The sequence below is a fragment of the Urocampus carinirostris genome, chromosome 20, assembly GCF_059441175.1.
Source record: "Urocampus carinirostris isolate Australia breed hairy pipefish chromosome 20, RoL_Ucar_1.0, whole genome shotgun sequence".
NCBI lineage: Eukaryota > Metazoa > Chordata > Actinopteri > Syngnathiformes > Syngnathidae > Urocampus > Urocampus carinirostris.
The window spans coordinates 13,172,878-13,196,013 of NC_142368.1; the positions used below are offsets into that span (position 1 = coordinate 13,172,878).

The 23,136-nt window shown below is 37.7% G+C and overlaps 1 protein-coding gene across 1 annotated transcript; it reads left to right on the top strand.

The window, feature by feature from the left end:
- Positions 1 to 21,996, top strand: tshr (thyroid stimulating hormone receptor). The gene is made up of 10 exons (XM_088325649.1): positions 1 to 143; positions 3,527 to 3,598; positions 6,062 to 6,136; positions 15,099 to 15,173; positions 16,792 to 16,866; positions 17,044 to 17,121; positions 17,438 to 17,506; positions 18,761 to 18,838; positions 18,904 to 19,092; positions 20,649 to 21,996. Exons 1-10 carry the CDS (start codon positions 1 to 3, stop codon positions 21,994 to 21,996), a joined length of 2,202 nt encoding a protein of 733 aa, XP_088181775.1.
- The last annotated feature ends 1,140 nt before the right edge of the window (positions 21,997 to 23,136 follow it).

The window sequence follows — 23,136 nt, forward strand, 5'->3', positions numbered from 1 at the left end:
ATGGCGAGCGTCTTCTTGATCCTCGCCACGAGCGATTCTCAACAGTGTCCCGACGCCTGCAAGTGCTCCGAATGGAAAAGTCCGAGCGTTTCCTGCGTGGGCATCCGTCAGATTCCCGTTTTTCCGGCCGCGACGGAGAAATTGTGAGTATTCGGTTGTCTGTTTTTCTGGTTATTTCAAAATAAAAGTGTTCCCGTGTGGGGATTTAAAAGGCCATCTGGCTTCTTGGGGTCGTTAATCGAAGAATTGGGCAGACTCTATTACCGTTTCGTCATTGTACTTTATTGACCTCATATATTAAGCATGTCCATCCATATTTCCTTCATCTGCACCGTTTATCCCCAGTAGGGTCGCGGGGGTGCTGGAGCTATCTTCGGGCAGTGGGCAGGGGACACCCTCAACTGGTTGCCAGCCAGTTGCAGGGCAATATTAAGCATGTAGATTTCATTATTGGGTTAAATAATATCTATATTTTGGTAAAACAAAAATACATAATAATTAACGATTCAAATCAGATCTTTTTCCCCATTTTAAAGAATATTTTTCCTAAATATGTCAAATTGTTTTTTATTTTTTATTCTAATTATTATGGTTTCATTTTACTGTTATTAAATTATTTGCTTTTCAAAATAATATATTGTAATAATTAAAATTATAATACAATAATTTTCAAATGTTATATCAAATTCAATAATTTTATTTATTATTAATAAAAGTGGTTAATTAAAAAACGAATTATTGGATTGTTTCCTTTGAGCAATTTTGCATCATTTTCTACTTTTACTGAATGCGATAGATAGATAGAGAGAGAGAGAGAGAGAGAGACAGACAGACAGACGCATAGATAGATGCATGGAGAGAGAGAGAGAGAAAGAGAGAGAGAGAGACAGACGCATAGATAGATGCATGGAGAGAGAGGGAGAGAGAGAGAGAGACAGAGAGAGAGAGACAGAGAGACAGAGAGATAGATAGAGAGACAGAGAGATAGATAGAGAGACAGAGAGATAGACAGACAGACACATAGATAGATGCATGGAGAGAGAGGGAGAGAGAGAGAGACAGATAGATAGATAGATGCATGGAGAGAGACAGACAGACAGACAGATACTGTAGATAGATAGATAGATAGATATAGATACAATAGAGAGATAGAGAGGGATAGATGAAATAATAAGATAAAAGATATAGAATACAAAAATAACCAATATAACGTGTTGATACAAACTAAACATGTGTTTTCTTTTATTAATATCATTATTTCTGACTTAATTTAACTTATAAAGTATTATAAGAAAAAATATGAATAAAACCAAATTAATTCAAACATATTCATTTGATTCATATTATTTTAAAAATATTTATTCAAAACATCAAATCAATACAATCATGAATTAAATGTTTTCTAAATCAAAAATATCCTTTTAACACTGAAAATCCTTTTAAAAATACATCAAATCATATACATTTTATTCTTTATTACACAAAGTACTGTTTTGAATATAGTTTTAAAACAAAAAAAATACTGTATTTAACTGTTTCTTTTGCTTATTTTCAAGGATATATGTCTCTTTTCACAAGATAACCTAAATAAAAAAATTTAAAAAATGTATTTGTCTTGCAATATAAATAAGTTAGAAATAAAAAATATGAATGTGTTTGATTATTTGAATGCATTTATTTTACTATATAAAATAAAAATATAGTGTAACCTTGATTTTTAATTTACAGGATAAATAAGTTAAAAATATAGTAAAAAAAAGGGAATTTTCTGCTTATTTAAATGCATGTATTTCTTCTCTCACTGGAAATGTGAAATCAAAATGTGGGAAAATCGTCGTTTAAAGAAGTCAAAATATTGCTTATCTAATAACATATCTAAAAAAAGAAAAACATATATAAAAAAGTAAAAGATTATAAATATAGTATTTCTCTTCATTTACAAGATAAAGAACCGTAGGAACAAGAAGAATATGACTTACAATGTTAACATGATAGAATTGACTTGTCTATACCGCGATTCCACTTGCGGCCAGTGGTGGCAGTAATGAGCAAAGGCCCACAAAGCGTGACACTTGACTCCTCAAGAGTTTTTGTTAAAAAAAACACGCATGGCACGTGTTTTGCCTTAATCAAGTAGCAAAAAAAGTCGAGTACAAAAACATTTCCTGTTTTTTGCCCTCCAAGGACGCTCGAAAATTGAATCGGAGCCGACTGAGGAAGAGTCTTCAAGGACAAATACCGGTTCCGAGCTCACGGGTGTAAAAACATATTTTAAGTGGGTAGTTTTCACACAAAATGAAGGGGCGTCAAGGTCTTTTTATCGGGGGGGCCACATGTTAGAAAGGAATCTCACAGGGGCCTGACCAGTAGGTGAGAGAGAGAGAAAGATAGAGAGGGGAAGAAAAAGAAAGAAAGAGGGAGAGAGATAAAAAGGAGAGAACAAGGGAGGGAAAGAGAGAAAAAGAGAGCACAGAAGAGAAAGGGAGAAAAAAGGAGAGAGGAAGACAAAGGAGAAGAGAAATAAAAATAAAGAGAAAGAAAGTTAGAAAGAGAAAAAGAAAATAAGAAAAAAAATGAAATAAGAGAAAAGGAGAAAAATGGACAGAAAGAGAAAAATATTGAGCGAGTGAAAGAGTGAGGTTGGGAAGGGGAGCGCAAAAGATAGAGAAAAAGAAAAAAGGCATAGTGAGTAAAAAAGAGTGAGACAGGCAGAAAAAGAGAAAATTAGAAAGAGCAAGACAGAGAAAAAGAATGAGAATAAGAGAGAGAGAGAGAAAGCGAGAAAGAGAGAGGGAAAGAGTGAGCAAGAGAGAAAGTGAAGAAAAAGAAGGAGCAACAGAGAGAAAAAGAAAAAGAAAGTGAGGAAAACAGTAAGAAAGGTCAAAAGAAAGAAAAAGACACAGTGAGGAAAAAAGAAAGATCAAAAGAGAGAGGGTGAAAAGAAAAGAAAACAAAAAAGTGAGGTAGAAAGAAAGTATAAAAAGAGAGAAAGAGAAGAAAAAGAAAGACAAAAAAACACAAAGGGAAAAAAGAGAAAGAAAGAGACAGTGAGGAAAACAGTGAGAAAGATCGAGAGAAAGAAAAAGAGCCAGTGAGGAAAAAGAAAAAGATCAAAAGAGGGTGAAAAGAGAACAAAAAATAGGTAGAAAGAGAGTATCGGAGAGAAAGTGAGAAATAAAAGAGGGGGAAAAGGAGAAAAGAGAAAGAAAAATGGCCAAAGAAAAACAGAGACGGAAAGAAAGAGAAAAAAAAACAATTCCAGTTACTTTGCAAGTGGAGCCTGACTTTGGCAACATCAAGCGGACGTATTTAAAACAGCAGCTCCTTTTCCTCTTGTGCTTCTCAGCGTTGTCTCGCAGGCTGGCTTAAAACCCATGGTGGGCCTGATCCAGCCCACAAGCCACACGTTTGTAACCCGTAACCTAGAAAATGTGCTACGTCTATAATTTTTGCTAGATTAGGACAAAAATTGCTCTAAAATCGATGAATGGAAATTTAAAAAACATATATATTTGTGTTTTCTCAGGTGGCTTTTCGAGACTCGCCTGGCATCGGTGCCCCCGGAGGCTTTTGCCGGAATGGCAAACATCTCCAGAATGTAAGAACTTCAAAAGCCTTTCTTTTTGGTCCGGTTGAAAACGTTCTAACTAAAAAACGTAGTACTCTCCAAAGTTTTAGTCATGAAAAACGAGAAAAAAATGGGATTTCTACAGTAGATAATGGATCTTTAGTCAAAAAGTGGCAAATTACTATCCATTCTTCTGCTTAAATCCATCAAGCCGGTTGGCTGGTTGCAAATAACATGTGCGAGTGGCTCCGCATTTGTTGGCTTTAGAAAAAATTCAACCTTTTTTGAGCCCGGAAGCTTTTAAGAAACTTGCCGACTTCTAACCTTCAGTTCGACAACTGGTTCATATTTAATATAGATTTTAACAATCAATGTGATCAGGTGTATTTATTCATTGTTTTATTGATTGATAAGTTTTAATTTATGGTTTTAAAAAGCGAATGGTTAAAGGAATGTGTTTTTTTTAAAAGCTAGCTAACTAGCTACTTCTTTAGCTTAGTTGCTAGCTAGTTCTATTATCTTTGTAACTATTGAGCAAGCTATCTAGCTCGCTTTTTAAATTTTGTGCAAGCTATCAAGCTAACAATTTACATTTTTGTTCGTTATCAAGCTAAATTTTGGCCTCCTTTCTAGCTAGCTATCTAGCTTTGTTTTTAACATTCTATCTTGCTATTCAGATGGGTTTTCTTTTCATTTAGCTAGCTATTTAACCCCCTTCTTGTTTTGTTACCTGTTTATCTTTGTAGCTAACTATCAAGGTACTATTTAGCGATTTAGATAGCAATCTAGCTAAGTTGCTATTTTAGATATTCTGGTAAATACATTTCTTGGGCTTCATGAACCAAAACCAAAATATTTCTAAAACCATTTTAAGGCAAATAATTAGTAGACTAGAATGCTAATCTATTTGTATATTTAACAATATATTCGTCTTTTTATTGATTATTTTACAGGAAATACAAGCTAAACTTCATTTTATGGGTTTTTAAAAAAACATATGACCCAAAAACAATGAATTTTTTAAGCTAGCTATCTGGTTACGTTTTTAGCTTTTTAGCTAGCTAGCTATCTTCTTACCTTTATTTATAGCTATGTAGTAAGCTATCTAGCTAGTTTTTTTATATGCTATCTAGCTAACATTTTATATTATTTTGCTAGTTATCAAGCTCAATTTTGGGTTCATTTATAGCTAGCTATATTGCTTTCTTTTTAGCTTTGTAGCTAGCTAGCTATCTTCTTACCTTTATTTATAGCTATGTAGTAAGCTATCTAGCTAGTTTTTTATATGCTATCTAGCTAACATTTGATATTATTTTGCTAGTTATCAAGCTCAATTTGGGGTTCCTTTCTAGCTAGCTATATTGCTTTCTTTTTAGCGTTGTAGCCAGCTAGCTATCTTCTTACCTTTATTTATAGCTATGTAGTAAGCTATCTAGCTAGTTTTTTACATGCTATCTAGCTAACATTTGAGATTATTTTGCTAGTTATCAAGCTAAATTTTGGGTTCCTTTATAGCTAGCCATATTGCTTTCTTTTTAGCTGTGTAGCCTTCTAGCTATCTTCTTAGATTTATTTATAGCTAGCTATATTGCTTTCTTTTTAGCTTTGTAGCCAGCTAGCTATCTTCTTAGATTTATTTATAGCTATGTAGTAAGCTATCTAGCTAGTTTTTTTTACATGCTATCTAGCTAACATTTGATATAATTTTGCTGGTTATCAAGTTAAATTTTGGGTTCCTTTCTAGCTAGCTATATCGCTTTCTTTTCAGCTTTTTAGCCAGCTAGCTATCTTCTTAGATTTATTTATAGCTGTGTAGTAAGCTATTTAGCTAGTTTTTTTTTACATGCTATCTAGCTAACATTTGATATCATTTTGCTAGTTATCAATCTCAATTTTGGGTTCCTTTCTAGCTAGCTATATTGCTTTCTTTTTAGCTGTTTAGCCAGCTAGCTATCTTCTGACCTTTATTTATAGCTGTGTAGTAAGCTATTTAGCTAGTTTTTTTACATGCTATCTAGCTAACATTTGATATTATTTTGCTAGTTATGAATCTCAATTTTGGGTTCCTTTCTAGCTAGCTATATTGCTTTCTTTTTAGCTGTTTAGCCTGCTAGCTATCTTCTTACCTTTATTTATAGCTATGTAGTAAGCTATTGAGCTAGATTTTACATGCTATCTGGCTAACATTTGATATTATTTTGCTAGTTATCAAGTTAAATTTTGGGTTTCTTTCTAGCTAGCTATGTCGCTTTCTTTTTAGCATTCTTTCTTGCTATTTAGATGGGTTTTATTTTCATTTAACTAGCTATTTAACCCCCTTTTAGTTTTTACCAGTTTACCTTTCTAGCTAACTATCAAACTGGCTTCTAGCTAAGTTTCTATTTGGAAATTCATCTGAAAGGGGGTTCCCTTTATGCTAATTAGTCACAAAAAGTAGCGTGAGGTTTGAAAAAGGTTGGAGACCCTCACTCAAGACTGTTTATATCCTTTCAGACACATATCGGTGGACGAGACCTTGCAAAGACTGGAGAAGAATTCGTTTCACCGCCTGAAGAAAATAACCCACATGTGAGTATCGGGAACGTTGAAATATACGTGTTCCTATGTCAAAGATGTCCAATATTTTTCAAGCTAAGAGCTAATTTTGATTATCAATTAGCGAAAAGGGCACCCAGTTGAAAATTTATGTTTAAAACAGCACCTTAGCTAGCTTGCTAATTTGCTAAAAAGGTAGCTTGATAGAAAGGTAAAGGGGTAAAGAAGTAAAAGGGAGCTAGATAGCTAGCTAAAAGAGTAAAGAGCTATCTAAATAGCCGGATAGAAAGCTAGATCGCGGGCTAGAAAGGAAGCCAACATTTAGCTTGATCACTTGCGAAAAGGGTAAAATATTAGTTAGATAGCGTGGAAATAAATGTAAAAGCTAGCTAGATAGCTAGCTTGCTGAATAGCCAAAAAATTAGGAAGATAGCTAGCTAAAAGAGTAAAATAGCTGGATGGAAAGTGCTAGATCGTGAGCTAGAAGGGAGCCTAAAATCAAGAAGATAGCTAGCTAAAAGAGTAGAATACCTGGATTTAAAAAAGCTAGATCGCAAGCTAGAAAGGAGCCCAAAATTCACCTTGATAACTAACAAAATGGTAAAATATGATCTGGATAGCATGATAAAACAAATAAAAAAATAGCCAGATAGCTTGGTAAATAGCTAAAAAGTAGGAAGATAGTGAGCTACAAAGCTAAAAAAAGGAGACAGGTAGCTAGTAAAAAAGAGTAAAACGCTATCAAATTAGCTGGATAGAAAGCTAAAGACAAAGATAGCTAGCTAGAAAGAAGTCCAAAATATGGCTTGATAACTGGCAAAAATGGTAAAATATTAGCTGGACAGCATGATAACATATTTTTAAAGTTAGCTAGATAGCTTGCTACAAAGCAGGAAGATGGCTAGCAACAAAGCTAAAAAGGTAGCCAGACAGCTAGCTAAAAGGGTAAAATACTATCTAAATAGCCAGATAGAAAGCTAAAATCAAAGATAGCTAGGAGAAGGAGGCCAAAAATGTAGTTTGATAACTAGCAAAGTTGGTCATATATTAGCTGGATAGCATTCAAAAACATGAAAATTGAGCGAAATATCTAAAAAGGTAGCCAGACAGCTAGCTAAAAGGGTAAAAAGCTATCTAAATAGCCAGATAAAAGCCCAAAAACAAAGATTGTTATCAGGCTAAATTTTGGCCACTTTTCTAGATTGCTAACAAACATAGTAAAATAATAACTGGATAGCATGCAAACAAATGTCAAAAGCTAGCTAGATAGCTTTCTAATAAAGCTAAAAAGTAGGATGATAGCTAGCTACAAAGCTTAAAAGGTAGACAGAGAGCTAGTTAAAAGAGTAAACTACTATCTAAATAGCCGGATTGAAAGCTAAAATACAAAGATAGCTAGCTAGAAAGGAGACCAAAATATAGCATGGAACTAACATAAAATGGTCAAATATTAGCTGGATAGCACACAAAAAATGTCAAAAGTTAGCTAGGTAGCTTTCTAAATAGCTAAAAAGTAGGATGATAGCTAGCTACAAAGCTAAAAAGTTAGACAGATAGCTAGTTAAAAGAGTAAACTACTATCTAAATAGCCGGATTGAAAGCTAAAATACAAAGATAGCTAGCTAGAAAGGAGGCCAAAATATAGCTTGGAACTAGTAAAAAAATGGTCAAATATTAGCTGGATAGCATGCAAAAAATGTCAAAAGCTAGCTAGGTAGCTTTCTAAATAGCTAAAAAGTAGGATGATAGCTAGCTACAAAGCTAAAAAGTTAGACAGATAGCTAGTTAAAAGAGTAAACTACTATCTAAATAGCCGGATTGAAAGCTAAAATACAAAGATAGCTAGCTAGAAAGGAGGCCAAAATATAGCTTGGAACTAGCAAAAAATGGTCAAATATTAGCTGGCTAGCACGCAAAAAATGTCAAAAGCTAGCTAGGTAGCTTTCTAAACAGCTAAAAAGTAGGATGATAGCTAGCTACAAAGCTAAAAAGTTAGACAGATAGCTAGCTAAAAGAGTAAACTACTATCTAAATAGCCGGATTGAAAGCTAAAATACAAAGATAGCTAGCTAGAAAGGAGGCCAAAATATAGCTTGGAACTAGCAAAAAAATGGTAAAATATTAGCTGGATATCATGCAAAAAAAATGTCAATGGCTAGCTAGATAGCTTTCTAAATAGCTAAAAAGTAGAAAGATAGCTCGCTAAAAGAGTAAAAAAGCCATCAGATAAAAAGCTAAAAACAAAGCTAGATAGCTAGCAAGGAAGGAGACAAACTCCAAAGCTAAAAGGTAGCCAGATAGCTAGCAAAAAAAACTTTTTTTGCTCATTAGCAATAAGTTTGTTGCATTTCCAGGAAAATAAACCAATAAAAAGGTGATTTGTTTAATACACAAAAAAATTATCATTCTCTTTAAATTGTTTTTAGCAATGCTAATTTGTTTTACACCTTGACACCTATAAACTTGAATAATTCTATTGAAATTTCTAAAATAAGAACTTATTATGTTGTTACTATGTCATTACCGGGTTAATTATTCAAAAAAATAGGCTTACTTGACAAGAAAATCACAATGACGTAGCACTGAGGAACTCTGCGGGTCCCTCGACTGTACTTAGAGGGCACCCTGGTGCCCGCGGGCACCCCGTTGGAGACCCCTTGACAGTTTGGGTCCTAGCTTCTTTCCTAATCCCGGATCAGAGACATTCAGACAAGTAGCCTACGTCGGTATCTGGTACCAGTGTCTGGTATCGCTTAGCGTTCCAATTTTCCCTCTGATTGGTTCTGGACCAAAGATAATAGCCCGTTTACTCGCAATTCCTCCGGGGTCGGACCAGAAACCAAAAAACTGTTGATTGGGACGTAGTCTGGAATCGTAACCGCAAACTTGGAACTTGTTAGCCGGAATTAGCGAGACGCCGAGCGTGAAAGTCCGACAAATTTTCCCCGACGGAGTCTTCTTACATACGAAGAGAAACATTTGGTCACGCTTGTCCATAGCCAGACTCTTGTGTATTATTGAAGAGCTGAAATCAACTGAACTGAAGCTGAGAGGTTATTCACAAGTGCCGACGAAAATATGTCTGTTCTATCTGGAATCCTTTGGTAAAGTTAATCAAACTAAGCAGGAAAACAACGGTTTCCACAAATTGCGGAAGGAAAAAAAACCCACAGCAGAAATAAATTGAACTGAAGCTGAAAGGTTGTGAAGTAATGCCTAGAATTGTGCGAAAAAACATAGTTACATCTTTTCTATCCAGTATCCTTTAGAGAAGTTATTCAAACTATTGCGAGAAAACATAACAATTTCCACCAAAAAGTTAAAAGTAAGAACAAAACAGCATTAATCAACTGAACTGAAGCTGAAAGGTTACTCATGAGTACCTAGAATCTTACGAAAAACACCAATATGACTTTTCTATTCAGAATCCTTCGGTAAAGTTAATCAAACTAAAGTAGGAAAACGTCACGTTTTCCACAAAAATGTTTGAGGTCGGAAAAAAAACCTAGCAGAAATCAATTGAACTGAAACTGAAAGGTTGTGAATTAATCCCTAGAATTGTACGAAAAACATAGTTACATCTTTTCTATGCAGGATCCTTTAGAGAAGTTAATCAAACTATTGCGAGAAAACAACAATTTCCACAAAAAAAACAAAACAGCAGAAATCAACTGAACTGAAGCTGAGAGGTTATTCACAAGTGCCAAGAATCGGACGAAAATATGTCTTCTCTATCCGGAATACTTTGGTAGAGTTGATCAAACTAAAGCAGGAAAACATAACGCTTTCCACCAAAAAAGTTTGAGGTAGGAAGAAAAAACCCTGCAGAAATCAACTGAACTGAAGCTGAAAGGTTATTCGCAAGTGCCGAGAATCGGACGAAAATATGTCTTTTCCATCCGGAATCCTTTGGTAGAGTTAATCAAACTATAGCAAGAAAACGTAACACTTTCCACAAAAAAAGTCTGAGGTAGAAAAAAAACCCCAGCAGAAATCAACTGAACTGAAGCTGAGAAGTTATTCGCAAGTCCCGAGAATCGGACGAAAATATGTCTTTTCCATCCGGAATCCTTTGGTAGAGTTAATCAAACTAAAGCAGGAAAACGTAACACTTTCCACAAAAAAAGTCTGAGGTAGAAAAAAAACCCCAGCAGAAATCAACTGAACTGAAGCTGAGAAGTTATTCGCAAGTCCCGAGAATCGGACGAAAATATGTCTTTTCCATCCGGAATCCTTTGGTAGAGTTAATCAAACTAAAGCAGGAAAACGTAACGCTTTCCACAAAAAAAGTCTGAGGTAGAAAAAAAAACCCAGCAGAAATCAACTGAACTGAAGCTGAGAGGTTTTCCACAAGTGCCTGGAATCGGACGAGGAACACGAATATGGCTTTTCTATCCGGAATCCTTTGGTAAAGTTAATCAAACTAAGCAGGAAAACAACGCTTTCCACAAATAAAGTTTGCGATAGGAAAGAAAAACCCCAGCAGAAATAAATTAAACTGAAGCTGAAAGGTTGTGAAGTAATGCCTAGAATTGTACAAAAAACATTGTTAGATCTTTTCTATCCAGAATCCTTTAGAGAAGTTAATCAAACTATCGCGAGAAAACATAACAATTTCCACAAAAAAAGTTAGAAGTAGGAACGAAACACCAAAAATCAACTGAACTGAAGCTGAAAGGTTATTCACAAGTGCCTGGAATGGGACGAAAAACACGAATATGGCTTTTCTATCCACAATCCTTTAGAAAAGTTAATCAAACTATTGAGGAAAAACAACAATTTCCACAAAAAAAGTTTGAGGTAGGAAAAAAATAACCAGCAGAAATCAATTGAACTGAAGCTGAAAGGCTGTGAATTAATGCCTAGAATTGTACGAAAAACAGTCTACATCTTTTCTATCCAGGATCCTTTGGAAAAGTTAATCAAACTATTACGAGAAAACAGCAATTCCCAAGAAAAAGTGAGAAGTAGGAACAATACAGCAGAATTCAACTGAACTGAAGCTGAAAGGTTATTCACAAGTGCCAAGAATCGTACGAAAAACACGAATATGTCTTTTCTATCCGGAATCCTTTGGTAAAGTTAATCAAACTAAAGCAGGAAAAACGTAACGCTTTCCACAAAAAAGGTTTGAGGTAGGAAAACCCCCCCAGCAGAAATCAATTGAACTGAAGCTGAAAGGTTATTCATGAGTGCCTAGAATCATATGAAAAACACTTATATGTCTTTTCTATCCACAATCCTTTGGAAAAGTTAATCAAACTATTGAGGGAAAACAACAATTTCCACAAAAAAAGTTTTATGTAGGAAAAAAAAACTGCGGAAATCAACTGAACTGAAGCTGAAAGGTTGTTCACTAGTGCCTGGAATCGTATGTAAAAACCCTGTTGCAGCTCTTCTATTTAGGATCCTTCAGAAAAGTTATTTAAACAGTTGCGGGAAAATATAACAATTTCCATAAAAAAGGTTTAAAGTAGGAACAAAACAGCAGAAATCAACTGAACTGAAGCTGAAAGGTTAATTACTAGTGCCTAGAATCGTACGAACGACACATTTACATCTCTTCTATCTAGGATCCTTAGGAAAAGTTCACTCAAACTATTGCGGGAAAATATGACATTGTTCCAAAAAAGGACAAGAAGGGCTAAAACCAACTGAACTGAAGATTAAAGGTCAGCGACAATTACATGTACGTTGGAATACTTTGAAAATAATATTACTTTTTTTGTGTCTAGAATCGTACAAAAATGTAGTTTTATCTTATCTATTCAGAATCCTTCAGAAAGGTTGAGTTGAACTATTGCAGTTCAATTTCAGTTCAAACAGACACTTGGTAACCACAACCTAAATAAGTAGAAACAAACTAGAACTTTGCCCTAGAATTGCGACTAAAATAAAATAAAAACAAAAAGGGTCTAATAGAAGTTGTTCTAAAGTTGAAAGTGTTGAATTCAAGCGAACTGAAGCTGAAAGGTCAGGGACGATTACAAATGCCTTGGATTACTTCTCAAAATCATTTATCTTATTTTACTAGTGACTAGGATCATACAAAAAAAAAATGTAATAAAGTCCACAACAAACCAAAATAATTTAAAAGTTCAACTTCAGTTCGAACAGATGCTAGCGCACCAAAGCCCAAAATAGTCGAACAAGAAAGCCAAATGAACTGGAACTTTGCCATGAAAGTGTGACGTAAGGCAATAAACTGCTTTAATGGAGAACAATCTCCAAATCGTCAAACTGGCAGCAGTTCGACATCTCTCGGCTCATAAAATAGTTCGACGGAGTCATACTCGACTGGATTGATCATAAAAAAAACGAACCAAATAGCGACTGTTTCAAATTTGCCTTCTGCTTCAGTTCAACCATTGCTTCATATTTGATTTATGACCGATGTTTAACGATGAATTTTACGACAAACTTTAACGCAAAAAAATTTAACCTATGTTGACCCGGATGCTTTTAAGAACTTCCTTGACTTCTAACTTCAGTTCGACTTCACATTTGATTTATTATGGATTTTAACAACCAATTTGACCAAAATGTTTCACAAACTATACGCAACGGAAATAGTTTAACCAACGTCAACCTGGAAGCTTTTAAGAACTTTGCCAACCTCCACCTTCAGTTCGAATATGGCTTCATATTTGATTTTATACGGATTTTAATGATGATTTTGTCCAAAATTTTGTCTCCAGAGAAATCCGGAATGCAAAAATTGTTATCTACGTTCACCAGTAAGCTTATATCAAACCTTCTTTACCTTCACCTTCAGTTCGACTGTTGCTTCATTACTGATTTATTACAGATTTCAACAGTACATTTGACCGTATTTTCTCCAGCAAAACACACAACGGAAAAATTTAACCCATGTCGATCTGTAGACTTAAGAACTTTGCCTACTTCTACCTTCAGTTCGACTATGGTTTCATATTTTACTTATTACGGATTCATCAATGGATTTTACTACTTTTCCAGCAAAATACGCAACTCACAGAATTTAACTTACATTGACCCGGAAGATTTTAAGAATCTTCTAGACTTCTATCTTCAGTTCGACTATTGCTTCATATAAGCTTTATTACGGATTGATGAGTTTTACCTAAATGTCACTTATGTTTACCTAGAAACATTTAAGAACCTCGCGGACCTCTACCTTCAGTTCGACTATAATAGATAATAGAGAAATACAGAACCCAAATAATTTAAACTACGGTCAACCCAGGCGCTTTTAAGAACCTCCCTGACTTTTACCTTCAGTTCGACTATTGCGTCACATATGATTTGTTATGGATTTGAATGATGAATTTTGAAATTTCGTCTCCCGAGAAATCCAGAAAGCAAAGAATTGAAAGTACATCATCCCAAAAGTGTTTAGGAATCGCTATGACTTCCACCTTCAGTTCGAAAAAAATTAACCTATGTCGATATGGGAACTTTTGAGAACCACGCCGACTTCTACCTTCAGTTCGACTATGGTTTCAGATTTGATTTATAGTGGATTTTAACGCAAAATTTGACCACAATGATTCCAGAAAAGTATTGAACCCAAATCAAATAATTTAACCTATGTCGATATGGAAACTTTTCAGAACCTTGCTGACTTTTAACTTCAGTTCGACTATTGCTTCACATTTGATTTATCATGGATTCAAACGATAAATTTTTATAGAATGTTTCCAGAAAAATACACAACGTAAAAAATTTAACCTATGTCGATATGGACACTTTCAAAAACCACGCCGACTTCTAACTTCAGTTCGACTATTACTTCACATTGGATTTATCATGGATTTTAACAATGAATTTTACTACAGTGTTTCCGGCAAAATACACAACGGAAAAAAATTAACCTATGTCGATATGGAAACTTTGAAAAACCACGCCGACTTCTAACTTCAGTTCGACTATGGCTTCAGATTGGATTCATCATGGATTTTAACGCAAAATTTGACCACAATGATTCCAGAAAAGTATGGAACCCAACTGAAACAATTTAACCTATGTCAATATGAAACTTTTAAGAACCTCGCCGACTTCGACCTTCAGTTCGACTATTACTACACATTTGATTTATCATGGATTTTAACGATGACTTTTACTACAACGTTTCCGGCAAAATACACAACAGAAAAAAACTTAACTCATGTCGATATGGGAACTTTTGAGAACTACGCCGACTTCTATCTTCAGTTCGACTATGGCTTCAGATTTGATTTATTGTGGATTTTAATGCAAAATTTGACCACAATGATTCCAGAAAAGTATGGAACCCAACGGAAACCATTTAACCTATGTCGATATGGAAACTTTCAAAAACCACGCCGACTTCTAACTTCAGTTCGACTATGGCTTCAGATTTGATTTATTGTGGATTTTAATGCAAAATTTGACCACAATGATTCCAGAAAAGTATAGAACCCAACTCAAACAATTTAACCTATGTCGATATGGAAACTTTCAAAAACCACGCCGACTTCTAACTTCAGTTCGACTATGGCTTCAGATTTGATTTATCGTGGATTTTAACACAAAATTTGACCACAATGATTCCAGAAAAGTATAGAACCCAACTCAAACAATTTAACCTATGTCAATATGGAAACTTTCAAAAACCACGCCGACTTCTAACTTCAGTTCGACTATGGCTTCAGATTTGATTCATCATGGATTTTAACGCAAAATTTGACCACAATGATTCCAGAAAAGTATAGAACCCAACTCAAACAATTTAACCTATGTCGATACGGAAACTTTTAAGAACCTTGCCGACTTCGACCTTCAGTTCGACTATTGCTTCACATTTGCTTTATAATACATTTTATCGCAAAATTTGACCACAATGTCTCCAGAAAAATATGGAACCCAAAGAATTGAAACTACGTCAACCCAGAAGCTTTTAAGAACCGCCCCGACTTACACCTTCAGTTCGAGTATTAAGTCAGATTTGATTTATAATGGATTTTAACGATGGATTTTACGATTTTGTCTTCAGAGAAATCAGGAATGCAAAGAATTTAATCTACGTCGACCCGGAAGCCTTCAAGAATCTCCCCAACCTGAAATATTTGTGAGTACTCCATTATCTGCACCGCTTATCCACAGTAGGGTCACGGGGGTGCTGGAGCCCATCCCAGCCATAGTAATACCATTGTATTGTAAAAACATAGTAACGTCTTATTTAACAAAAGGCATACTGGTAGCCATTTGCGCTAATCGATAGCAAAAAAATAAACCTAGCTTCAAATAGCTTTCTGACCCCTTTGCTATTGCTAATGCTAGCACTTTTGACACTAGCCGCTAATGCTAACACGGGATCTAGGATAGGAACAACTGAGCTGCCATTTTTTATTTTTTTAGAAGAAAGGTTATCCTTTTTTAGCAACGCTAGCATCGCGGACACGCTTGCTAGCCGGACATTCCGGGACAAGAAAGGAAAATAATGGAGCTTCCGTTTATTTTCTTTTTAGTGGCGGGTCCGTCGTTGGAATTTTGAGTAATGCTAACACGGTGGACACGGTGGCTAGCTGCTTATGCTAACACAGATGTCCTGTAAAATCCAGGACATGAAAGGAAAACAAAAGAGCTGCTTTTTTTTCTCAGTACGTCAGGGAAATTTTGAGTCATGCTAGCAATGCGTACATGGTCGCTAGCTGCTAAAGCTAACACAGATGTCCCAAACAATCCAGGAAAATAAAGAGCTGCATTTTTTTACAGTTTAGAAGCTAGTCTATCATTGAAATTTTGAGTAACGCTAGCATTGCAGATTGCAGTTGCTAATGCTAAAGGCTAACACAGGTGTTCTTGAAAATCCAAGACAATAAAAGAACATAATAGTAATAATTTTTCTCCTTACAGGAAGTAAGTCTCTAATTGACATTTTAAGCAATGCTAGCACTGTTGAGACGGTTGCTAGCCGCTAATGCTAAATGCTAACATAAGTGTCCTGGACAACCCAGGACAAGAAAGGAAAATGAAACAGCTACCCCTCTTTAGAAGCTAGTCCATTATTGAACTTTTGAGTCATACTAGCATTGCGGACAGATATTAGCCGCTAATGCTAAATGCTAACATCGGTGACCCGGACAATTCAGAACAAGAAAGGAAAATGAAACAGCTACAATTATATTCCTCTTTAGAAGCTAGTCCATTATTGAACTTTTGAGTCATGCTAGCATTGTGAACATAGGCATTAGCCGCTAATGCTAAATGCTAACATCGGTGTCCCGGACAATTCGGAACAAGAAAGGAAAATGAAACCGCTACAATTATATCCCTCTGTAGAATCTAGTCTATCATTGAACATTTGAGTCATGCTAGCACTGTTGACACGGTTGCTAGCCGCTAATGCTAAATGCTAACATTGGTGTCCCGGACAATCCAGGACAAGAAAAGAAAATGAAACAGGTACAATTATATCCCTTTTTAGAAGCTAATCCATCATTGAACTTTTGAGTCACGCTAGCAATGTTAACATAGGCATTAGCCGCTAATGCTAAATGCTAACATCGGTGTCCCGGGCAATCCAGGACAAGAAGGGAAAATGAAACCGCTACAATTATATCCCTCTTTAGAAGCTAGTCCATCATTGAACTTTTGAGTCATGCTAGCATTGCGGACACAGGTATTAGCCGCTAATGCTAAATGCTAACTAGCACTAACTTATTTCTTTGGATTCTCCCCTTCAGAGGCATTTTCAACACGGGCCTTAACGTTTTTCCCGACTTGAACAGCATCGGATCGTCCGACAACAATTTCATTCTGTGAGTTCTGCTTTTATTTTGAAAATATATACATTTAAGGAACAAAAGATTTTTCAGCATCATTTTTGAGAAATCAATAAAAGTCAATGGTTTATTATTTTGAAAAAAGGGACAACGATATTCTGGTATTGGTTGCTGGAATGTCATTCTGTCTTTTATTTTGAAAATTTTCCACAGGGAAATCGCGGATCATCCCCACATGAGCGTCATCCCGCCTAACTCCTTTCGAGGCATCACCGACGATTTGCTCACATTGTGAGATATTTTATTTTGAAAATCTTTCACCATAAATCGAGTTCTGTTTTGCAGTCACGGATTAAAAGCTCAGGTCTGTTTCAAGGTTATTAGCCGCTACGCTAACAGAAGAGATTGGCCATAAACGAGCAAGAATTTCATTAAGTCTCCATTAAAAGTCAAAGCACTTTTTAATAATAATAAAAAAAAAAAATGGCCGCCCTTCAAAGAGTCGGAATGAGCTCATTTGGATAACGTGGAGGTTGAAAATGTTGGAAAGGATAGAGCAGACGACCAGGTTTGGACTATTTTAACTCCAACCATTTGTTTTTTTAAGGCTGCTTTACGGCAACGGGCTGAAGACGATTCAACCACACGCATTCAACGGGACCAGGCTGGATCTGGTGTACGGTGAAAACCCCGAAAGAAAATATAGAGATGGCGTCTTTTTATGAAAGGGTCCCCTGAGGGGCACTGGGGACAAAACGTTTTGTATTATTCCAAAGATTCTCCTTTCTTTTTTTCCTATTTTTCCCTTCATTTTAATTCTTCTTCCCCTTTGTCCTATTTGTTTGTTCCCCTTCTCCCTCCCTCATTTTCACGTTTTGTCCCCCCCACTGTTCCCTGTTTCTTTCTCCCTTTCTATTTTTATTTTTCCTCCATCTTTTTCCCCTCCTTCCCCTTTTACCATCTCGTAGCCTCAATTTCCCCTCTATACTCGTTGTATCCCTTCTCCCTTTTCAGTTTCTTTTTTTTTGCCCTTACCCTTTCCCCTCATCTTTCTTCCTAATTTTCTTTCCCACTTTTCCTTTCCCCTTATCTTTATCCTATATTATCCTCTTCCCCCTTGTTTAATTTTTCGTATTGCCTTTCCCTCTTCTTCCGTCCCTTCTTTTATCTTTTAATTTTCCCCCTCCCATTTTTCCTTTTCCTCTAGTTACCCCTTCTCCTTTCCTCAATTTCCCATTCTATACTTCTTGTACCCCTCTTTCTCTTAACTTTCCTCCCCTTCCCCATTTTCTTTTCCAATTTTCCTCCCCCCTTCTTTGTCCTGTATTATTCTCTCCTCTTTCTCTTCCTCTTTTGCCTTTTCCCTTCTTTTTCCCCCCTTTTTTCTAACACCCTTTCCCTCTTCTTCCTTCCCTTCTTTTATCTCTTATTTTCCCCTCTCCCATTTTTTCCTCTTTTCTTTTCCTCAATTTCCTCTTCTATACTCCTTGTACCCCTTTCCTTCTCTTTTCTCTTTGTCCTTTTTCCGTTTCTCTTTTTTGCCCTTCCCCTGGTCTTTTTCCTATTCTTGCTCACCTTTATCTTCCCTTTTTCCACCTTTTTTCTTCTTTTCATTTTGCCCCTCATCCTTTCCCCTTCCATTTGCTCTTTTTCTATTCCAATGCCACCCTTCACACTTCCCTTCTCACTTTTTCCTCGTGTCCTCTTCCCCCATCATCTTTTTTACCTTTATTTTTTTCTCTTCTTTATGCTTTTTTTCACATTCCCCTTTTCCCTGATTTAGTTTTGTCTCCCTTTTCCTTTACCCCTTGTTCCCCTTTTCTTTATTTCACTTCTCTTTTCCCCTTCTTCGATTTCTTCAGGCATTTTCTATAATCCTTAACAGGTTGATAGTTTTTTTTTTAACGTTTCCCTCTGGTACCGGGTGCAGGGACCTCCACAGAAACCGACACCTGACCCGGATCGACGAGAGGGCTTTCGAAGGCACCCTGGGCGGACCCGTCGTCCTGTAAGTGTCCCGATTCCTGCGGACCGTTTTCGTACTGTCGTTCCTTACGTTTTTCGTTCCCGCAGAGACGTTTCCCAGACGGGTCTTTCCTCGCTGCCCTCGGGCGCTCTGGCGTCCCTCAGGGAACTTCGGGCGCGAGACACCCGGGCGCTCAAGAAACTGCCTCCCGTCAAAGCCTTCGGGAGACTGAGCGCCGCAGAGCTGACCTACCCGAGCCACTGCTGCGCCTTCAAGAACCTCAAAAAGAAACCGGGGTCGAATACTCACACCTATTTGCACATCAAACGGGGGAAATATGCGATAATAGCGGGTATGAGGGGTTCAGTGTCTTACCCAAGGACACTTTGACATGTAACACAGACGAGGCGGGATTCGAACTGGGATCCCTTGATCCCAAGACGAGCGCTCTACCTCCTGAGCTACTGCCGCCCTAGAAATTGGTGATGAGGGGAAAAAAAATGATTCTGGCATATATCAGGTGAAAAAATGTGGCAAATAAATATGAAAAACAAAAACCGAGCAAGACAAATAGAATAGAATAGAATAGAATATACCTTTATTGTCATTGTTACAAAATGGGTTAACATATTGTGACGACGAAATTGGGCATGACACTCCAGTTTTACACATTCACAGTGAGGTATGAGCCAAGAAGATAAATGAACAGAGTTTAAAGTTTAAAGAGGGGAAAAAAAAACAAGAACAAATAAAAAAAAAAAAACATGTTGCCCAAAATAGACTGTGTAAAGAATATTACATATTAGTTTAGCTCCAGACTTCCTGTGCAGAGTTTGTATGTTCTCCCCGTGCTTGCGTGGGTTTCCTCCTACGTTCCAAAAACATGCATTTCAGGTGAATTGGCCGGTCCAAATTGTGTGAATGAGCGATTGAGTTGTCTGTACCTGTGTGCCCTGCGATTGGCTGGCAACCAGTTCAGGGTGTCCCCTGCCCACTGCCTGGAGATGGCTGGGATGGGCTCCAGCACCCCCGCGACCCTACTGAGGATAAGTGGTGCAGCTGATGAGATGAGATGAGGAGATTATAAATAGAACCAAAAGATGACACGCCCCCTTCCAAAATACAACCAATAATGTTGCCAGAAAATAGATCATGTGAGAAACATGTAGTAAAGCAAAACATAAGAAAATGATACAAACGTGTTTTTTTGACAAAACAGAAAATAATGTGGAGAAATTAACAATTAAAGCAACAAAAATTAAATCAATTAACAAAAAGTATTTTCCCAAAATATTTTATGTAAAAAATATGGTGAAAACATGTCACTAAACCAGCATTTTTTAAAAATATGAACAAAATATATATACATTTTCACATATGTGTTTTGGAAATATTGCAATAATTGGAAAAAATATCATAAAAATGCAACAACAAATAAAACCACAACCAAGAGAAATATTTTCCTCAAAATACATGTAAAAATGGGAGAAAATTGTGAAAACAAATCCAAAACATATTTAAATGCATGAAAGTATAATAGATATATACATACACACACATATATATATATATATATATATATATTCCCTAAGTTCTGTAAAAATGTAGAAAGAAAATGTAACCAAAAATCAAAATATGAAAAAATTCAAAAGAAAAAAAAAATACACTAAAAATATTTTATCCCATTATAGATCATGTTGAAATGTGGAAAAACAAATACATATATAAAACTAATATTAAAACTGCCCCTTTTTGATTGACTATATTCCATAAATATTTTTTTTATCTGTATCAAATTGTCTGAAACCATTCTATAAAGCCCTTGGAATTCAATGTTTGCTTCCCCCCCCAGAATTTGGGACTACTTCATCTGCAACCTGACGGCCTCACACTCCAAACACCGCAAGCGCTCAGTGGCGCCCCCTCCAGGCTCGGAGGACCCCGACGACAGAACCCACCAGGGCGGCTTCCACGGCAGCTCCCACTTCCACTCTTACTTTGCCGGCCACCCCGACGAGGGGGTGGGCTTCGGCGAGACCCTGAGCAACCCCCGGGAGGAACCCGCCGAGGACTTCCAGGACCGCTACGACTACGTGGTCTGCGACGAAGGCGAGGAGGTTCTCTGCACTCCGGCGCCGGACGCCTTCAACCCCTGCGAAGACATTATGGGCTTGGCTTTCCTTCGGGTGTCGGTGTGGTTGGTGAGCCTCCTGGCGGTGCTGGGCAACGTGGCGGTCCTCCTGGTGCTCCTCACCAGCCACTACAAGCTATCCGTGTCCCGGTTCCTCATGTGCCACCTGGCCTTGGCGGACCTCTGCATGGGCGTTTACCTGCTCCTCATCGCCTCGGTGGATCTCCACACCAGGACCGAGTACTTCAACCACGCCATCGACTGGCAGACCGGCCCCGGTTGCGCCCTGGCGGGGTTCTTCACGGTCTTCGCCAGCGAGTTATCGGTCTTCACCTTGACGGCAATCACCTTGGAGCGTTGGCACGCCATCACCTTTGCGATGAGACTGGACCGCAGACTGCGCCTCCACCACGCGGCTATCGCCATGTTAGCCGGGTGGATTTTCTGCCTTCTGCTGGCCTTACTGCCGCTTTTTGGCATTAGCAGCTACCAGAAGGTTAGCATCTGCCTTCCTATGGACATCCAAAGCACGGAGTCTCTGGTCTACGTTCTCTCCGTCCTGGTCCTCAACATGGCGGCCTTCCTGATCGTCTGCGGTTGCTACGTCAAGATCTACTGTGCCGTACGCAAGCCTCAGTACGGAACCGGGTGCAAAGACACCAACATTGCCAAACGCATGGCCGTCCTCATCTTCACAGACTTCCTGTGCATGGCGCCCATTTCTTTCTATGCCATGTCGGCGGTTTTGGACCGGCCCCTCATCACAGTTTCAGACTCCAAGATCCTCTTGGTGCTCTTCTACCCGCTCAACTCTTGCGCCAACCCTTTCCTGTACGCCATCTTCACCAAAGCTTTCCGAGGAGACGTTTTTATCCTCTTCAGTAAAATCGGACTGTGCCAGCGCCGAGCCCAGCTCTTCAGAGGGCAGACGGTGTCTTCGAAGACCAGCAACGGGGGCAAGTCTGGTCCGGGACAGAAAAATACGAGCGGAAAACCCAAGATGATCTTATACCGTCAGGTGGTCCACCCACATAGGAATTTTGAAGAAAACCAGAACCTCCAGACGTGAAAGCAGGAGAGGTGGAGGTTAGGTGGGAGCACGGTGGTTGAAGTGGAATGTACAGGGTAGGGGGGGTTGGGGCTGTTAGGTGTGTGTGGAGGGGGGCTGGTTCCAGAAATTACAAAGACAGAGCAGGTGGAGGGAGATGGACCTGGACCCGGCCTGACTGAGGGTGGCTAGCCATCACGACAGGGTTCCTTACGACTCCTTTCTGAGGTGCTGGACTGGGAGTGGCTGGCTGTCCCAGCAAGGTTGCTTCAGGCTCCAGGGCTGGTTCCCTGGCAGGCGTTAAAGCCTGGGTTCAGAATGGCAGTCTCTGGTGATGACGAGGCCTCGAGAATATATATATGAGGAGAGAAAGATCTGGTAGTCTTGAGTGTGTTCTGGTGGATCCGTTTGACTATAGCCCAATTACAAGAACACTTGCATGGAAGTATCAGAGTTCAAACCTCTTTATTCTATTGTTTCTTGATTTTAATCTCCATGTTTTACTCATTTTTCTAATTTTTATGTATTTTAGGAGGGCTACACGTCTTATATTTGAGTATTTTTTGTTTACAACTTCACGTATACAACTATTCTTATACAATTGTTATGATCTAAATTACATACTTTTTGTATACTTGTGACTTAAAAATAAACCACACCGATATAGATTTGTTTGCTAATCAAAATAGCTTATAGAATATAGAATACGTATTTATGTAACAGGTGTAATATTAACTATTGTTTTGTTGAAATTCCTGCTGAAATGTTTTTATATTTTGTGTATAAGTGTCCTGCAATGGCGAGTTCAACAGCGCCACCTGCTGGTATGGGGTAAGGTTTAGTTTAGTCTCTGATTTTATGACGGGAAGGCGGATATGTTAGCAGTCTCCAGCGCGCTGCTAACGGTAAGCTACGACTTTTTGGTGCTAACCAGAACTGATAAATCTTGCAACATACACAGTAACGTAATTGATATTGTCAAACTGCTTGGATTTATTTTCGTTAATTCGAAAACTCTCATTGCAACTCCAGAGCATGATGCTCCCACTACCATGTTTGACAGTGGAAATGGTTTTGTTTCTGTCGCCATTTATGTTAGTCTTGCCGTACGTTGTACTGGACTGAAATGCTAATTTGCCTCATAGATGTGGAGAACCAGCG